General features: G+C 43.7%; 2 protein-coding genes and 1 pseudogene across 10 annotated transcripts in view; 2 read left to right on the forward strand and 1 right to left on the reverse strand.

The window, feature by feature from the left end:
- LOC117192552 (probable phospholipid-transporting ATPase IA) overlaps window positions 1-3,567 on the forward strand; it is a 35,819-nt gene extending 32,252 nt beyond the window's left edge. For 4 of the 8 annotated variants that reach the window (XM_033397254.1, XM_033397249.1, XM_033397252.1 and 1 more), the window contains exon 10: window positions 1,040-1,444. In XM_033397254.1, the coding sequence (XP_033253145.1) occupies window positions 1,040-1,316 (277 nt within the window). In that variant the 3' untranslated portion in view covers window positions 1,317-1,444. Of the gene's footprint in view, window positions 1-1,039; window positions 1,445-1,986; window positions 2,019-2,694; window positions 2,778-3,092 lie in introns of those variants that run through there. The other 4 variants (XR_004474374.1, XM_033397251.1, XM_033397250.1 and 1 more) reach the window with 4 other exon arrangements.
- Window positions 3,568-4,232: 665 nt separating this feature from the next.
- Window positions 4,233-6,145, forward strand: LOC117193220 (annotated as a pseudogene).
- Window positions 6,146-16,453: 10,308 nt separating this feature from the next.
- Window positions 16,454-17,399, reverse strand: LOC117193219 (immune-induced peptides-like). 2 transcript variants are annotated; one of them, XM_033397973.1, is made up of 3 exons: window positions 17,203-17,398; window positions 16,926-17,137; window positions 16,454-16,869 (listed from the first exon to the last, which is right to left on the reverse strand). In XM_033397973.1, the coding sequence occupies exons 1-3, from the start codon at window positions 17,252-17,254 to the stop codon at window positions 16,774-16,776; spliced, it is 360 nt and encodes a 119-aa protein (XP_033253864.1). In that variant the 5' UTR covers window positions 17,255-17,398; the 3' UTR covers window positions 16,454-16,773. The 2 variants fall into 2 exon arrangements, with proteins under 2 accessions (XP_033253864.1, XP_033253863.1); XM_033397972.1 differs by having other exon boundaries at window positions 16,454-17,137; window positions 17,203-17,399.
- Between the last annotated feature and the right edge of the window lie 82 nt (window positions 17,400-17,481).

The following is a 17,481-nucleotide window of genomic DNA, read 5'->3' on the forward strand; positions in this document are numbered from 1 at the left end:
TCATAATTACTTAGCGTTTGTTTTTGGGTCATTATGTATTTGGCATTAACTTAATCTTACGCAATGCCTCATGCCTCATCCCAGTAATCGCACTGCCACTCCCACTTCCACCTCCCCAAATTGTGTTTGTTGAACTTTCGATGTATGTTAGTGCTTATTTTCGTGCAACCAAAGTCTCTTGTTGAACATTGGTCACTAAAAATTGCTCGAACCCTATCTCAAATTGTATACAAAATATCAAAACGAAACGGAACTCAACATATAATCGTCATAAGGACGCGAGGACACACACCAGTGTGCGAAACCTAAAAGGAAACAAACTTAGTAATAGAGAAAAAATGTGTACATAGTCTTAGAGCTGAACCTGTTGTTAGTTATTAGTTGTTCCAGTGCAGCACAAACACTCTCTACACTGCTGATCGTTCATACAATGAACTGTAACAGACCCCTAACTATACCTACAATACTATATAAACTATAGATCATACTTATACAATATAATGCACACTTAGCTGATGAAAAAAAGAGATTTCTTTTGAATTTACTTACGAGTGTATATGTATGTTTACTTAGTTGTGTACGCATTTTGTAGATCAGATCTTATTGAGCAATTTTGAATGAAATTTATATTGAAAATTGGAAATGTTTAGTGAAAACTCTTAAGGCAGCATTGCATTGCTAGCAGTGTATCATTGATTGAAATCAGCGCATTTAAAGAAACAAAAACAATTTCACTGGCTCCAGTCCAGAGTGCAAAACTATCCATCAGAATCAGACTTTACTCTTACTCCCACTGTTACTCTTACCTTACCACATGGATTATTCGTTATTCAGTGTTTTACTCAGTTTTGAGCAAGTATCTTTTGAATTGAATTTCCTAAAATGTAATCTTTTTATCCTTCTCTATCCCCCATCCATCCACAATACAATCAACTTGCAAACTCTTTTGTACATCATTTTCGCTGATGGCTCCTTGATCTTCTCCTTGCAATCAATCAATCAAACAATCAAAATCCATGCACCCATTTGCCGTCATTAGAGGTTCTGGTTTTGCTTACGCCCTGGGCAAGCTATTGCGTTCCAGCTCAGTCCTCATATCCCGACGGTCATCATTCACTGGCAGCAAAGAATTCTCAGTGGGCCAGCGAGCTCCCAGCCTGCGCATAGAGCACCTGGACCTCGAAGACGACAGCGTTGGCCAGCAGCGGAGCAGAAAGAGGCGGAGCGAGGTAGGAAGGGCGCGACGGAGTGCCGGCGAGTCTGTTATGAGCAACAGCTCCACCACCTCCACTATCACTACTACGCTTCATATGTGAACAGCTGGATCAAATCAATCGTATCAGTCGGATCAAGGCAAGGAAAAGCAAAGCAATATGTCAGTCGTATTGTCTTAATAGTGTAATATTTGTTATAGTGAATAAGTATACATAAATTCTTAAGTATGCGCATTGAGTACCTTCTAGCAACTGTCGAATTCATATCACAACGAACATAAGTCAATGTAAAATATGTAAATTTATGGAAATGTGCGAATGCGGAATATTTATACAAACGAGTATGTGGTATTGTATGTGCTAACTATTTGCCAACTGTGATAGTGTCTGAAGAGTATATATGTACATATGTAGATGGATAGACACGCTAGGATAGACAGCCTAATGTCAAAAGCTTTCTCAACATATATTACATACATAGGTATATAGGAACATATATATAAATAATTTATAATTAATATTGTACTTGAGTATTTGGTTGTATTTTTTCCATGGCCGGATGTACTATAATTTACAGTTTTAAGAGACGTTGTACCAGACTTTAACCAATCAAATCCAACCACACCCAACATCTTAAACCTGAAACCCAAGAACACACAACAATAACCAATAATCAATAATTTAATAAATCAATAAGTCAACAGCAAAATTATTTAAAATGTTTAATTGAAAATTCTATGAACATTTTCTGCGTAAATGTCTGTGTTTGCAGTACTATGTATGCCTTGGGATCGATTCTTCGGTGTAAGGAAATCGTAGATAAAACACACCGCACCAAACCACCCGTACTCGTACACACATCACAATGCCGTAACATACCATACCACACAATACCATACCATTGACACCACCACAAAAGGTTTCGATAGGATAGGGGGTTTTGGGGGACGAAATCAGTGGGATCCCAATCCCAATCCCAATTGGGATTAGTACAGGACACCACTCAATTAAATACGCGTATATTATATTCAAACACTTTATTTACGGTTATTTGTAGTGTCAACGATTCGTTGTAATTTTTGTAAGACTCGCATCGTTTCCTTTTATTTGCCAACTCTCAAATACTAGTAGGCTCATCTCCCTTTATTATGTACTCTGCATGCCCCTACAATTTTGTACACCTGTAAACACCTCGTTATTCAGTTGATCATCCTGATTTGATTATATGTATGTACTTAATGCCCAGCCCTGACCTGCCCCCCGCCAAGAGCCTCGATCTGTTTCAGCTACGTTTTCTATACAATAGAGATTGGATTGAATACTTGAATAATTGTAATGTTGTGAAAAGTAAAGTGCTAACAATTCAAAATGGAAAATCTTAGAGTAACATAAACTGCAATAACTCAAAACTCAAATCCTATACAAAATTAAATCCGATACTAAACCATATCCGCCCCCGCTCAAAAAATTAACCCTACAGATTCACGGAAACTGCGAGGCTGCTACGTAATGTATTTACTCGTCGGGCCAACACGAGAGTCGAAACGGAACTAGAACTATCCCGTGAGTACAACCGAACCGCCTTTAACCACTCAGTTCCAGGAATATACCTGTACTCGTAGAACTCAGTGGAGTGGTAAGACTTGACCTGTAGGTTTTAAATCTGGTCCGAAATCTATAAATAAATATGATTCATATATCGTATTTCTGGGATTTTTTTCCATTAGAAGGAGAATTGTTATACCGTGTACCTCAAACACACACAAATAAACACAAAGCTCATCCACACATAACCGATTCTACACATCAAGACCTGCATTCATACATTGATGACCAAGCCTATATGACGATTATTGACTGTATTATTTATGTTCTCAGATGGCTACGCTTTCTCACAAGAGGAGGGTGGAGCTGTGCCCCAGTCTATAGTTATACGTGCATATGATACCAATTTGCCAAAACCCGAAGGCAACTAGTCCCGGAGGGACGACGTTCGAATCGCTGGGCTGTACAGCTACCGCAAGGACCAGCAGTGCAACAAAATTTAATGATAACTTACCAATGTACATATTCCAATCCCAAGGGATAACATGAACATTTAAATTTGAACACACACGATTTGTACGGAAGCGATAGCGTTGCGGACATACCCATAAAAATATTACGATCAGAGCACCTGAGCAGAAGTGAGAGCAATCACTATTCTGGTAGGCCAAACATCATTTACATTTACATTTATTCTTTATGTGTCTTACATTAACCTAATGTAACTTAAACGTCTTATAGGAACAACATTTAGTACATATACATACATACATAGGAATATTAAATATGGAACACACACATATGCGAATATCTTTGCTGTTATTTATTTTTTAAGATCGGAAAAGAGAGTGAAGAGGCTAGAAATTCGTTCGATCATGTCATTCGTATCTGTCCTTATCTTTGTGCTGCTTTGTGATACGGACACAGACTTGCATTCTTTTTCTAATACTAAATCTAAGTATCTAAATACTGTAAACATTTGTACCTATATAAGCATTAAATTTCAACGTTGATGTCTGTCGGCAAAGATCCTGTATTTTTTGGTCACTAAATCATTTATATATTTTCGTTGAAAATAAATCATATTTCTCGACAATGAGTTTGACTATTTAAAGGAGGGCGGGACAACGTCAAGTCCAAGTGAAGTGAAATCGTTTATAGCTGTATTCGTATTTCACGAGATTTCAAACCCATTCTAGATTTCTTCGTTGTGATCTACTGGATCCATATAGTATATATATATATATATATATAGTAATATTACAAATACGCCGAGAGCTTTACAGTCCAGTTACAGTAACCACCAAAATGTGGCTTTTGGTATATTCGAACTTAATTTGTATATAATTGAGGGTGGTAATGTTACTTTCACATTAATTACGGAATTGGTGAAAGCTATTGTCGACAGTTGTGTATCAGGCAAACAACACTTAGGAGAATACCCCAATGAATTTGCCAGCTAAGCACTTACCAGTGTAATGATTTGTAATGATTTTCCAAACAAAGCGAGCCGGGAAAACGGTAAAAAATTTCGATCAACATGGTAATTGTATAATATCTTTTGTTTGAATCCTTCTCATGCTAAACATACATAGGCCAGCTTCTTGCTGTCTCTCGCCATCAGTATTTTCTGGGTAGACTGGGTCTTAGGACAACAGTTGGCCAATATACGGCTGATCTTGACAGATGATCAGGATGTCGAGCTGCACGGAATGTACCCGATGTATGAAACCAACAAGCTCTTGGGACATGCCGGAGCACAGTTCCACAATGCCTTCACGCCCACGCCCATTTGCTGTCCCGCCAGGGCAAGTCTTCTCACTGGGCAATATGCGCACAATCACAGAACCTTTAACAACTCTGTCAGTGGAGGCTGCAACGGCCCGGACTGGATGCATCGGTCTGAGCCCCGGGCTTTGCCCTTTATTCTTCAGAACCACGGCTATCGTACGTTCTTCGCTGGAAAATATCTAAACCAGTTTAGGCGGGCGAAGGTGCCGGGCTGTTGGAACGAGTTTTATGGACTGCATGGAAACTCCCGCTACTACAATTACACGCTGCGCGAGAATTCCCAGAATGTCAGCCATACGTCCACATATCTAACTGACCTGCTGCGCGATCGTGCGGTTGACTTCCTACGCAGTGCCAACCAAGGCGACGAGCACAGGCCATTTTTTGCAATGGTTGCTCCGCCAGTTGCGCACCCCTAGTTTCAACAATCCTACAGAAGGTAAGCTTTGCCACATATACTCGTATGTATTTTTTTATGATTGTCCAATTGAATGCCCCAGATAAACATTGGTTGGTTGGATCGTCCGCACATCTGTCGAATGACACAATCGCCACAATAGACAGATACTTTCAGGGGAGCTGGGAATCACTTCTGGCTGTCGACGAGTTGGTGGCCGCCTTGGTGGCAGTGCTAAGTGAGACGAAATCCCTCGAAAATACCTATATCATATACACCTCGGACAATGGGTATGGGGCAGTTCGCCCAGCCGTTTGACAAGCGACAGCCGTATGAAACCGACATTCACGTACCCCTGCTAATACGGTGTCCGGGAATAGCTGCAGAAAGCCACCTAAACGTAGCTGTCAGCTTGATAGATCTGGCGCCGACAGTTCTGGATTGGGCCGGCATAACCGTTCCCCCCTACATGGATGGGCGATCAATTTACGGGGATCTGTTACAGGCGGGTCGGACAGACGGGGATATTTCGCTACATCCCCCACCGCCACTCGTTGCTAATAGAGTATTGGGGAGAGGGTAACGATGACACCTACAATCCGTCATGCCCGTGGCGACGCAGTGATCGATTGGCGGAATGTACACCTGAAGCCGCTTGTCACTGCCAAGATTCGTGGAACAACACATTCGCTTGCCTGCGGGACTTTAAATACAATGACGATCGCATATACTGTCAGTTTAGTGATAACGAGGTAAGCTATCAAACTACCCAAAAAATATACATTTCCAAATTATTATCTCTTTGTAACAGAACTTTTCCGAGGCATATGACCTGCGACAGGATCCTTATCAAATGGTGAACATTGTCTACGACCTGCTGCCGATTGTGAGAGCTCTGTATAGGCTGCGTCTTCAGAACCTAACCAAGTGTTCTGGCCAGTCGTGCATAGTATAAAGATGCATCCAATAATCAAATCTGATCGGGAAATTCCCAACGCAACTTGTTATTCTTTGCATCCAATGAACATATTGTATTGCGCTGCTGTAATCTTGCTGATCTGTTTGCTTGTCGGGGCTGAAATCTCAATGTCAAGGTGCATCTTACTTTAAAATTACTCATAACTCGTTATATTCTATACATAAGACTACAAGTTTTGTTAAATATTTTTATTATCATAAACTTGTATGATTTAGGTATTAAAACTGAAAATGTAAAGGCGATTAGAAGTTGAATTCGTTTAGCTATTACTTACACGCTGTGAGGGTCGGCCTGATCGGCCGACAATGGAATTTCCGTGTTCGTCAACAAAAACTGTGCGGCCATCCGGACGCGTCCATACTGAAACTTTCGAGTTCCACACGCCAGCCTGATTCTCACGGGCTACAGAGTTTTCTCCCTGCACCCGAGCATCGTTAATACCACGGCGTCCACGCTGAACTACAAAACCTCCGGGACCAACATCTACTGTTCGACCAGGACGCTCAACGTGAAATTGTGGGCTTCGGCGTCCACGCTGAACTACAAATCCTCCGGGACCAACATCTACTGTTCGACCAGGACGCTCAACGTGATATTGTGGGCTGCGGCGCCCACGTTGAATAACATATCCGGCCGGACCGACATCTACTGTACGACCGGGACGTTCCACGTGCATGGGGGTCCCGTCGGGTACGACGACCGGCGTTGTAGCATATCACATACAACGATTGTTGTGTGTGGCGGTGCCACTCGAGCTGGTCGGGGGTGTATCGGGCAGGACTGGTGCACGCGCTGGCTCCGGCTGTATGATCGGTAGTATGGGGGGGTTCCTATACTGGTCCTTTTCTATACGTGCTCGCGTCGATACCTTATCTTATTATTATTTTTTTCGCGTGCGATACCCTGCGTATGACCGTATGACTAGTGTTAGGGGGTTGGGGAAGGAGGATGAGGAGGCTGGGGGAATTAGAAGGGACAAAGGAATTAAGGGGACAGGGAAGTGGGCTTCCGCGTTGCATATCCGAAGCGACGGGTAGCTGTGCTGGTGTTGGATGCAACAGCCATGGCCCTCCCAACCTTGATCATCCTAATTCCGAAGAAAATATGGCTTATGGATGATCCCTTTTCTCGCCGGGGGTCATACCTCACTCTCCCTCATCGATCCCTGCATGGCTCCTAAACAAAAATCTTCTAACAATTCATTTCCAAATCTTTAACAATATTTATTTTTATCGATAGTGCCTAAAGCTAAATACATGGGTGAGTATAAGCTAGGGCAATAAGAGAATTAAAACTATAGGAATAATAATTTTAAATAATAGGAATAAAATATATGATCTCAAAAACAGGTGGTAGGGTACTGGGAATAATTTAACGAATAATAACAATAATAATGAATATTTAAGTAGGAACTTTTGTAATTTAAGATTTCTTCATTTTCGGTATTTTTGTATTAATGCAGAAGTAAGGGTAACTAATCACCGTCGCATAGGTGTGAAGCACCTGCTGCCGCTGATCTGCGCTAAAGCTTACAGCTTCCAAAGCTCTTGAGCTTTGCGTGGGCTTAAGGCCTCTTTACAACAAAAAAAGCTCCAACATAATTTAGGGAAAAATCAAAGACTACGGGCGACCGGGCTCATGTATGGTTTTTTCTTTTGTCTCTTTATGTTAAAAGTTTATAAACGTTAACTGGGAGTTTGTTCACTTACGTACTTTCATGTTCCGGCCACGTCCAAAAGATCTTTCGGCGAGGGGAATACCTGTAAGTTTTAGAGAGAGAGCACACACACATGCACACGCATGACCACGGCTAACACCAGATTATCTTGATCTTCTTTTTCTTTTTGTTTAGGGCTTTTTTTTTGAGCATATATAGTTCATAAATCAAATTATTCCATCTTTAACTTCTATATTTTATACTTTATTCAATATTTATTCGTTTATTTAGATTCGTTGGGGTAGGTCTTGATCCATAGACCAAGGTGTGGGCGCACGGAAAAAGCTCCAAGCAGCTGGTTTCGTTTTATATGCACAAAGGGGTCAACGGCCTAACAAGCGCACATAAGTTCTTTGGGAATAAACGCACAATGGGCCACAAGAGGATCATACGAGTTCTGCCCGTTCCGTTGGGGGTTATTTAATACATTTAACCTTCACATGTCATGATCTGGCTTTTAGGTTAGGGCGAAGCACGGTGACAAAAAAAATTCGGGTCAGGGTCTCTTTTTCCTTGGACGGGTCTGGTTATTCCTGGCAAGGAAGATCACTTGGCACTTTTTGTTTAAGGCTCTTGGCCCGGTGGCTGGATGGCCCACTCTCGGTCGCGACGGCTCGCGTTGGGGCGGCGAAGAGCTCGCTGCTGCCGGCGCTAAAGCTCGGAAACGGCTGAGGGGCCGCTCTCTGTCGGCGCTGAAGCTCGGGAACTGCTGAAGGGCTCGCTGTGGAGGATGGCGTTGGGGCTTTAGGTGGAGCTTCCCAACTCTACGGTGGACCGCGTTGGCGGAGGGCGTTGGGGCGTTGGGTGGAGCTTCCCAACTCTACGGTGGCCCGCTTTGGGGCGATCGTCAGAAAATTCGCACCATCCTCTGCACCGTGGATCGGGGATTGGTTTCTCGTCTGGGTGGATGGGTTCTTTCTTCCGAAAGGCCGGCGGATCGTGCTGATCTCCCAAGAACTTTTATTTGATTTTTACCTTTTATTAATTTTTTTTTTTTTTTTTTGAGCTGGATAAGTACGTCCGTACTGTTCGGATACCACGAGGAGAGAGCGAGCTGCTTCTCCCGGAAATCAAGGCCTCATCCCCTCGTTCTTCCCTTTTTCTTTTCGATTTGTCAAAATGACAGTGGGAGGAGGAGGCCGATTAAAACGTCAGCCAAACAAAATAATATGGGCAGCCCACGGTGACGAAGCGCACCCAGTAGATGGCGTGTTAAAAGCTTAGCTTTCTTGGACCCAACAGAAGACTTAGCCTATTCGCGTAGCATAATTTTAGGGAAAATTAAGACGTCGATGCAAACAATTTTTTCTTACAACAAGCGCACTACATAATCCCCCCCACTTAAATCACGCTTGGGGTGGGACACCCAAAGTGGGATCCGCGCTTGTAACAATTCATGTCAAGGTTTTATACCCTTGGTATGAAATTTGCCTACAAGGCGGCCTTGAAGATCTTCAAGTTCGTAATAGCAGTTTCCTAGCTTCCTGCGCACTCGGGACTTTATAAAGGTTGGTGCTAACTTTGCGCTAAAGCCCTTAGCGAAATTGCTTTGCTGAAAGTTACGTCTATATACTTCCTGTCCATCCCTATAGGAAATTTGTCTCGTTCGTAAGTTATAGGATCTGGCATTTCGGAAGTGCTGGGCCTGTATAGAGCCTTTTGCTTTGCTGCGAATTATGTCGAAGGAATCTTCTCGCGAAAATTGGACACCGCGATCTTCTAACATGTCTAGGTTACGCATCAGTTTATAGCTACTGGCATCGGTTACCATATGCTGTCCAAAAGCAAGCCGATACGGGGTAGTGCTTATGGCTAAATGATGGCTAGACCGAAGTGCACAGCAAATGCTGCTTAATTTCTCATCCCAATTACGTTGATCCGGGTCAACATAACTTTTTATGGCCGCCAGAACGGATCTATTTACTCTCTCCGAAGCATTGGCTTGAGGAGAATAAAAGGCAGTATAGACATGAGAGATATTATATTTGTCAAGCAAGGAGTTAAAAGTGTGAGATTTAAATTGGACCCCATTATCGCTTACGATGGTTTCGGGGACCCCGAAACAGTGAAAGAGGTCTTCTTCCAGGAAGCGTTTTATGGAATCTGCTGTAAATTTTCGTACGGGCTTCAAAAATGGAAATTTTGACAGATGGTCTAACACGACAAAGATGCCAATATTTCCTGACTTGCTTCTCGGATAAGGTCCTAAAAAGTCTACAAATAATTTTTGAAAGAATCGAGAAGGTAAGCCCGTATTTCCCATTGGTGGCTTTAAGGGTTGATTTGGATGCTTCGTGGTTTTACAGATATGGCAATTATTTATGAGTTCTTTGACATCCACCGCTAAGTTTGGCCAATAATAAGATCGCCTGAGTCTTTCAAGGGTTTTATTTATCCCACTGTGGGCACACAAGGGATCCTCATGGGCAGCTTTGAGGACGGGTTTTACAAGGGATGGGGGTATCCAAAGTTTCCAGCAGGAATCGTCTGTGATCTTGGTTCCATCGGAAGATGCGTTCATCTTTGATTTTCAGATCAGGCAATCGGGAACTGTTCAACCTAATCTTCTCTTTAATTGACTGATATTCTGGTGATTTGAACTCAGGAGAATCAGGGTCGACCAACATGCTATCAATTGCCAAGAAGGACAAGTCTTCTGAGTGCGTACGGGACAAGGCATCGGGGACTATGTTATCACTCCCTTTTCGGTGTAAGATTTTAAATTCAAATCCCTGCAGCTTTAAGGACCAGCGAGCCAATCGGGAGCTAAGATCAGCCTGCGACATTAGCCACTTTAAGGAGGCATGATCTGTAATGATTGTGAATTCTTGGCCCTCAATGTATGCCCTGAACTTTTTTACGGCTAAAACCGCAGCGTAACACTCTTTTTCAGTTACAGTGTACTGCCTCTGGCATTTGTTAAGCTTTTTCGACATAAAAGCAATTGGTACGTCTGCGCCCTCGTTGTTTTCTTGCATTAGAACTGCCCCTACGCCGGTATGACTGGCGTCACAGTGTATTGAGAATGGTATGGAGAAATTTGGGCTATGTAGAACTGGCGCGGAACACATTTGGGACTTTAATGACTCGAAAGCAAGCTGAGCCTCGTCAGTCCAAATAAACTTGCGCTTAGATTTCAGAGTATCTGATATGGGTGAACTAATAGCTGCATAATTGTGGATGAACTTGTGGTACCAGCCTGTCATTCCAAGAAATCGACGAACTTGTTTGATCGACTGGGGAGCTGGAAAGTCCTTAACGGCGGCTATTTTGTCAGGATCAGTGCGAATATTCCTACCACCAATCACGTGGCCTAAATATTTAACTTCTTTCCGGCAAAATTTGCTTTTCTCCACATTTATAGTAAGATTGGCCTTGGAAAGTTGGGATGCGACCAGGGACAACACCTCCAGATGGTGCTCAAAATTATCGGATATAACTAAGAGGTCGTCAAGATATATGAATATTTCATTCCGTAGATGGGCTGGTATGACTTTATCCATAAGTCGCGACAAGGTACAGGGTGCGTTGGTTAAGCCGAATGGCATGACGACAAGTTCGTATAAGGGACGGCCAGGCACGGTAAACGCTGTCTTATCACGAGATTTTTGATCGAGAGGGATTTGCCAAAACGCGTCCTTTAGATCGATGCTTGTGATGAACTCTGCTTTCGGTAGTCTACTCAGGATTCCGTCTATAAGGGGCATGGGATATGCATCCTTTACCGTGACCGAGTTTACTTTCCTACAATCGATACACAATCTAACCTTGCCAGGCTTTTTAACCAGCACTACGGGCGAAGACCACGATCTAACCGATTCTTGTATAACCCCAAGCTTCAGCATTCGGTCTAATTCCTCGTACATTAGCTTCTCCGTTGCCGGTGACACAGCATAGTGGCGTTGTTTAATGGGCTTTGCGTCGGCTACCTCTATCGTGTGAGTGATTACAGAGGTCTTTCCTAGACCTTGCTTTGAGTAAGATGGGAAGAGAGCTATTACCTCCTGTAGTAATACTTGCTGTGAAGGCAGAAGCGCCCTCATTGTGGGGTCTTCTAAGGTTTCAATACGTAAAAGCAACGGTAAAAGTTCAAAAGCCGTCCAAAAATCGATTCCTAAATAGAGATTACCCGTCAAGGAAGGTACAATATAAAAACAAAGTTCCTTGGATTCCCCTCTATACGTGACTTTTGCGGAAATTTTGCCGACTATACTTTGGCTCTTTCCGTCGGCAGTTCTAACTTTTAGGGACAGCGGCTTATATTGGACTTTATTCCGAATAACGTCGGACGCGCAACTTCCCCCTATGCAGCTAACTGAAGCTCCAGTATCCATTAGTCCTATGACTGGTTTACCAAAAAGCATAATCTGAGCATGGGGTCGTAAATCATTTGGTTTTCCAACTACAGAAGCTAAGAGCAGTCTTTTCTCAAGTTTGCAATGTTTCTTAAAATCGCTTCTTCGGCGCTGGGATCGATTTGGAGGGCTAGCAAGGTGGTCAGCGTATACGCTGTTTGACACGTCTGGTATAATAAGGTCAGTGGAAGGAGAAGAATTGATCACTCGGTATTGGTCGCTTGGTTGACCAGTTGTTTGCGTGCACTTTTCGGCGGTACACGCGACAACGAGTTTTTTGCCGTGTGGGGGTTGCCCTTCCTGCAACTAGGCTTATAAGTATCGGCCCTGCCACAACCATAGCAATGGTTGCATGAATATTTCTCGCGTTCGGACCAGGTGACGTAAGGATTTCACCGTCGCAGCCGACTCATATAAAATTTCATGCTGTATATCAGCCAAAAGGTTTGCTCGCAGTGTCTCAACCAAGGCTGCCTCAGACATGGGCTCAGACAGTTTATCTGCCAATGCGGCAATTACGCCATAAAAATCATCAAAGGACTCGTTTGGTCGCTGTTTCCTTAATTCGATCTCTGTTCTGATATTCCTATCTGTTCTATCGTCTTTAAATTGGCCACGCAAGGCTAGGCATAGATCTGCCCAACGGACTTCAGGGACACTTTTATGATACCGCCAAAACCACTCGCTGGCGCTTCCATCAAAGAGGTTACTGGCGCATCGAGCTGTTATTTCAAAGTTACCGTCCAAAGTTTGCTTTGTAAGTGCTTCAATACCGTAAATGAAGTCCTCAATCGACATACCAGCCTTTCCCGTAAACCGCAGTTTCCAATTAGACATTATCTGGCTAACACGATCTGCCCGAAGGGATGAAGCGGAGGAACCTGTGGAAACTCCTGAGCCAACATTACGTGTTTGCCCCAAATTCGAGGGTGACGAACTATTTCCCGATTGATTAATCCCCGGCACTGGTACCTGTTCACTAGTGGACAGCCGAAAAAGTTGCTCGATCGTTTGCTGTTCTAGTTCTGCTACCGGTTGCATCCGAGCTGCATTTATGTTCGGGGAGGGTACAGATGCCGTACTTTGAAGTTCATCGGAAATGGCTCGAACTAGCTGGTTAGTTTGATCAGCCATGCTGGTCGCCAAAATTCGGGTTTGCTCTACCATAGCTACTCTAATCGCGTCCACTATGGACTGCTGTATAGTTTCCGCCATTGTGGCCTGATTCTGTTGAGGGTCGACGGAGATTGGAGACCTGTTGGCATTCTCTGAGTTAGCCATCTCAAGAGGGCTTAACGCTTCAACTCTTTTGCTTGGACTTCTAGTCTGAAGGGACTGAGTAACAGATGGCATTCGTGCTCTAGACGTAGACGGACCAATGGGACTAAGATTCTCAGCTGAGGCCGATGTGATGTTCATGTCTTGCTGACAAGTGGGACACTTCCGTTTGTTACCACTTTTAGCGGTGAAGCACACTCTGTGGAAGGTGTGCCCACAACTGGCCGACAATAGTTGTATCTGGTAAACGATTACTTCGGAGCAAATTTGGCAATGTTTCCCCGTGTCTTCTGAGAGGGCTAAATTCTCCGTACTACGAGACACCACCATTTCGGTTTGGGCACCACCAAGTATGAATATATTAGATATATATAGCAAATGCAAAAAAAAATAATACAAAAAAAAGTCACAGTCAATAGATATAGATATATGTAGATATCAAAACAGTTTAGGAGCCATGCAATCGTTTTTTGGGTAGGAATAGAGTAAAGCGGATTGCATTGTTTTCGGGTAGGGAAGGGACAGGAATGGGGTAATCTACTTATAACTGAAATCTGCCTCACAAGTTAATCCGTGGCAGGATAAATAATCCCTCATCCAGCGAAATCTAAAAGGTCAGATCAGAAGTATTGGGGCTGAGAAAGGTGCTGGATTAGTTCCACTAATCATCAGGTAGTATGGGAGTCCGATATCACCTAGGCTTACCGGGGCTTGCAACCTCAGTAATCTTCTCAGGGGTTCCTCGGGACAGCCAAAACCCAGTTAATTAGTGGCAATCTTCGTAGAATTTCATCCTAAACGATTTGGAATGCGCTCTCCTTTCCTGCAGTAGTGTTCTCGCTTAGCTCCTATAACAATCTTCGACTAGTTGATAGGCTAAGCTCGACCCACGGAGTTATACCCAATATAAGTTATAACACTTCCAGTGTATCGGACCTACTGCACGCCAATATACCCTGCACGATACTAGGCCCTGTAGGCCATGATGAGCTTACACGGATCCACAGTATCCACTGGATAAGTTGCAAAAAAAACGGTCTAGCAAGGATAAAAGTCAGGTGTTACTTTTGACCAAGTTATTTCTTTAAATGGGGCAAGCCGGATCGGGCCCCACGTTGGGCGCCAAAATAAGATAAATGTAGCATATCACATACAACGATTGTTGTGTGTGGCGGTGCCACTCGAGCTGGTCGGGGGTGTATCGGGCAGGACTGGTGCACGCGCTGGCTCCGGCTGTATGATCGGTAGTATGGGGGGGTTCCTATACTGGTCCTTTCCTATACGTGCTCGCGTCGATACCTTATCTTATTATTATTTTTTTTCGCGTGCGATACCCTGCGTATGACCGTATGACTAGTGTTAGGGGGTTGGGGAAGGAGGATGAGGAGGCTGGGGGAATTAGAAGGGACAAAGGAATTAAGGGGACAGGGAAGTGGCTTCCGCGTTGCATATCCGAACCGACGGGTAGCTGGGCTGGTGTTGGATGCAACAGCCATGGCCCTCCCAACCTTGATCATCCTAATTCCGAAGAAAATATGGCTTATGGATGATCCCTTTTCTCGCCGGGGGTCATACCTCACTCTCCCTCATCGATCCCTGCATGGCTCCTAAACAAAAATCTTCTAACAATTCATTTCCAAATCTTTAACAATATTTATTTTTATCGATAGTGCCTAAAGCTAAATACATGGGTAGAAGGAAAATGATAGATAGTTATGGGGTGAGTATAAGCTAGGGCAATAAGAGAATTAAAACTATAGGAATAATAATTTTAAATAATAGGAATAAAATATATGATCTCAAAAACAGGTGGTAAGGTACTGGGAATAATTTAACGAATAATAACAATAATAATGAATATTTAAGTAGGAACTTTTGTAATTTAAGATTTCTTCATTTTCGGTATTTTTGTATTAATGCAGAAGTAAGGGTAACTAATCACCGTCGCATAGGTGTGAAGCACCTGCTGCCGCTGATCTGCGCTAAAGCTTACAGCTTCCAAAGCTCTTGAGCTTTGCGTGGGCTTAAGGCCTCTTTACAACAAAAAAAGCTCCAACATAATTTAGGGAAAAATCAAAGACTACGGGCGACCGGGCTCATGTATGGTTTTTTCTTTTGTCTCTTTATGTTAAAAGTTTATAAACGTTAACTGGGAGTTTGTTCACTTACGTACTTTCATGTTCCGGCCACGTCCAAAAGATCTTTCGGCGAGGGGAATACCTGTAAGTTTTAGAGAGAGAGCACACACACATGCACACGCATGACCACGGCTAACACCAGATTATCTTGATCTTCTTTTTCTTTTTGTTTAGGGCTTTTTTTTTGAGCATATATAGTTCATAAATCAAATTATTCCATCTTTAACTTCTATATTTTATACTTTATTCAATATTTATTCGTTTATTTAGATTCGTTGGGGTAGGTCTTGATCCATAGACCAAGGTGTGGGCGCACGGAAAAAGCTCCAAGCAGCTGGTTTCGTTTTATATGCACAAAGGGGTCAACGGCCTAACAAGCGCACATAAGTTCTTTGGGAATAAACGCACAATGGGCCACAAGAGGATCATACGAGTTCTGCCCGTTCCGTTGGGGGTTATTTAATACATTTAACCTTCACATGTCATGATCTGGCTTTTAGGTTAGGGCGAAGCACGGTGACAAAAAAAATTCGGGTCAGGGTCTCTTTTTCCTTGGACGGGTCTGGTTATTCCTGGCAAGGAAGATCACTTGGCACTTTTTGTTTAAGGCTCTTGGCCCGGTGGCTGGATGGCCCACTCTCGGTCGCGACGGCTCGCGTTGGGGCGGCGAAGAGCTCGCTGCTGCCGGCGCTAAAGCTCGGAAACGGCTGAGGGGCCGCTCTCTGTCGGCGCTGAAGCTCGGGAACTGCTGAAGGGCTCGCTGTGGTGGGTGGCGTTGGGGCTTTAGGTGGAGCTTCCCAACTCTACGGTGGACCGCGTTGGCGGAGGGCGTTGGGGCGTTGGGTGGAGCTTCCCAACTCTACGGTGGCCCGCTTTGGGGCGATCGTCAGAAAATTCGCACCATCCTCTGCACCGTGGATCGGGGATTGGTCTCTCGTCTGGGTGGATGGGGTCTTTCTTCCGAAAGGCCGGCGGATCGTGCTGATCTCCCAAGAACTTTTATTTGATTTTTACCTTTTATTAATTTTTTTTTTTTTTAGAGCTGGATAAGTACGTCCGTACTGTTCGGATACCACGAGGAGAGAGCGAGCTGCTTCTCCCGGAAATCAAGGCCTCATCCCCTCGTTCTTCCCTTTTTCTTTTCGATTTGTCAAAATGACAGTGGGAGGAGGAGGCCGATTAAAACGTCAGCCAAACAAAATAATATGGGCAGCCCACGGTGACGAAGCGCACCCAGTAGATGGCGTGTTAAAAGCTTAGCTTTCTTGTACCCAACAGAAGACTTAGCCTATTCGCGTAGCATAATTTTAGGGAAAATTAAGACGTCGATGCAAACAATTTTTTCTTACAACAAGCGCACTACAGCGTGCAAATCCTTGTCTGCGTGGTTTCCATTAATAATTTTATGCTGCCCATTTGTAGCTGAGAAGCTGGAACCGCTGATGATGTGCGTTCCTACAGATATACTCATATAGTGGAATTCTTATAAAACTCGTATGGCTTGACTGTACCTGGCCCTCCGAATTTTTTTGGTTCACATAAGTGTTGCCACCTTTATCCGTATAGACGTGTTCGCCCCGCGATGGAGTGTTCTGAAATTGGCCGCCTACACCGGGCACTCTATAGGTGCCTTCACTTTGTCCCCGTATATATACCTGATTGCCAGGATCTCCAAATACATGGGGCCCATTGCGTCCGTCGTAGGTGTGTTGGGGATCGGCAGCTGTAAGGAAATATATATTTTCGATTAGCAATGTTGAGGACATCCAGGCCATTCAGGTTGCTTACCGACGCATAGAACGCCACAAACCATTAAAACCACTGATCCAAAGGACTTCATTATATTCTGTGGTGTTATCAGACACAATTCTGAGCTGCAACTGAGCTCTGCTTGACCGGCTGCCAGTATTTATAGTAGCTAAGCGGTCGTCAGACATCAAGACATGAACTACCTATCACATTAGCAGCTGGGTGAGCTTTCAGCAGCCGCCTCTAAATTTCCCAAACGTCACAATCTTATTTGATAAGGGAATGCGATCGGGAATTTTAGAACACGTCTTACAATAC

The sequence above is a fragment of the Drosophila miranda genome, assembly GCF_003369915.1.
Source record: "Drosophila miranda strain MSH22 chromosome Y unlocalized genomic scaffold, D.miranda_PacBio2.1 Contig_Y2_pilon, whole genome shotgun sequence".
NCBI lineage: Eukaryota > Metazoa > Arthropoda > Insecta > Diptera > Drosophilidae > Drosophila > Drosophila miranda.

What these genes read in the sequence shown, in the direction of transcription:
- LOC117193219 (XM_033397972.1), bottom strand. Translation starts at nt 17,254, where the DNA reads ATGAAGTCCTTTGGATCAGTGGTTTTAATGGTTTGTGGCGTTCTATGC. An exon ending in TTGTGGCGTTCTATGCGTCG is followed by an intron (nt 17,138 to 17,202) that starts GTAAGCAACCTG and finishes ATTTCCTTACAG; the next exon opens with CTGCCGATCCCCAACACACC.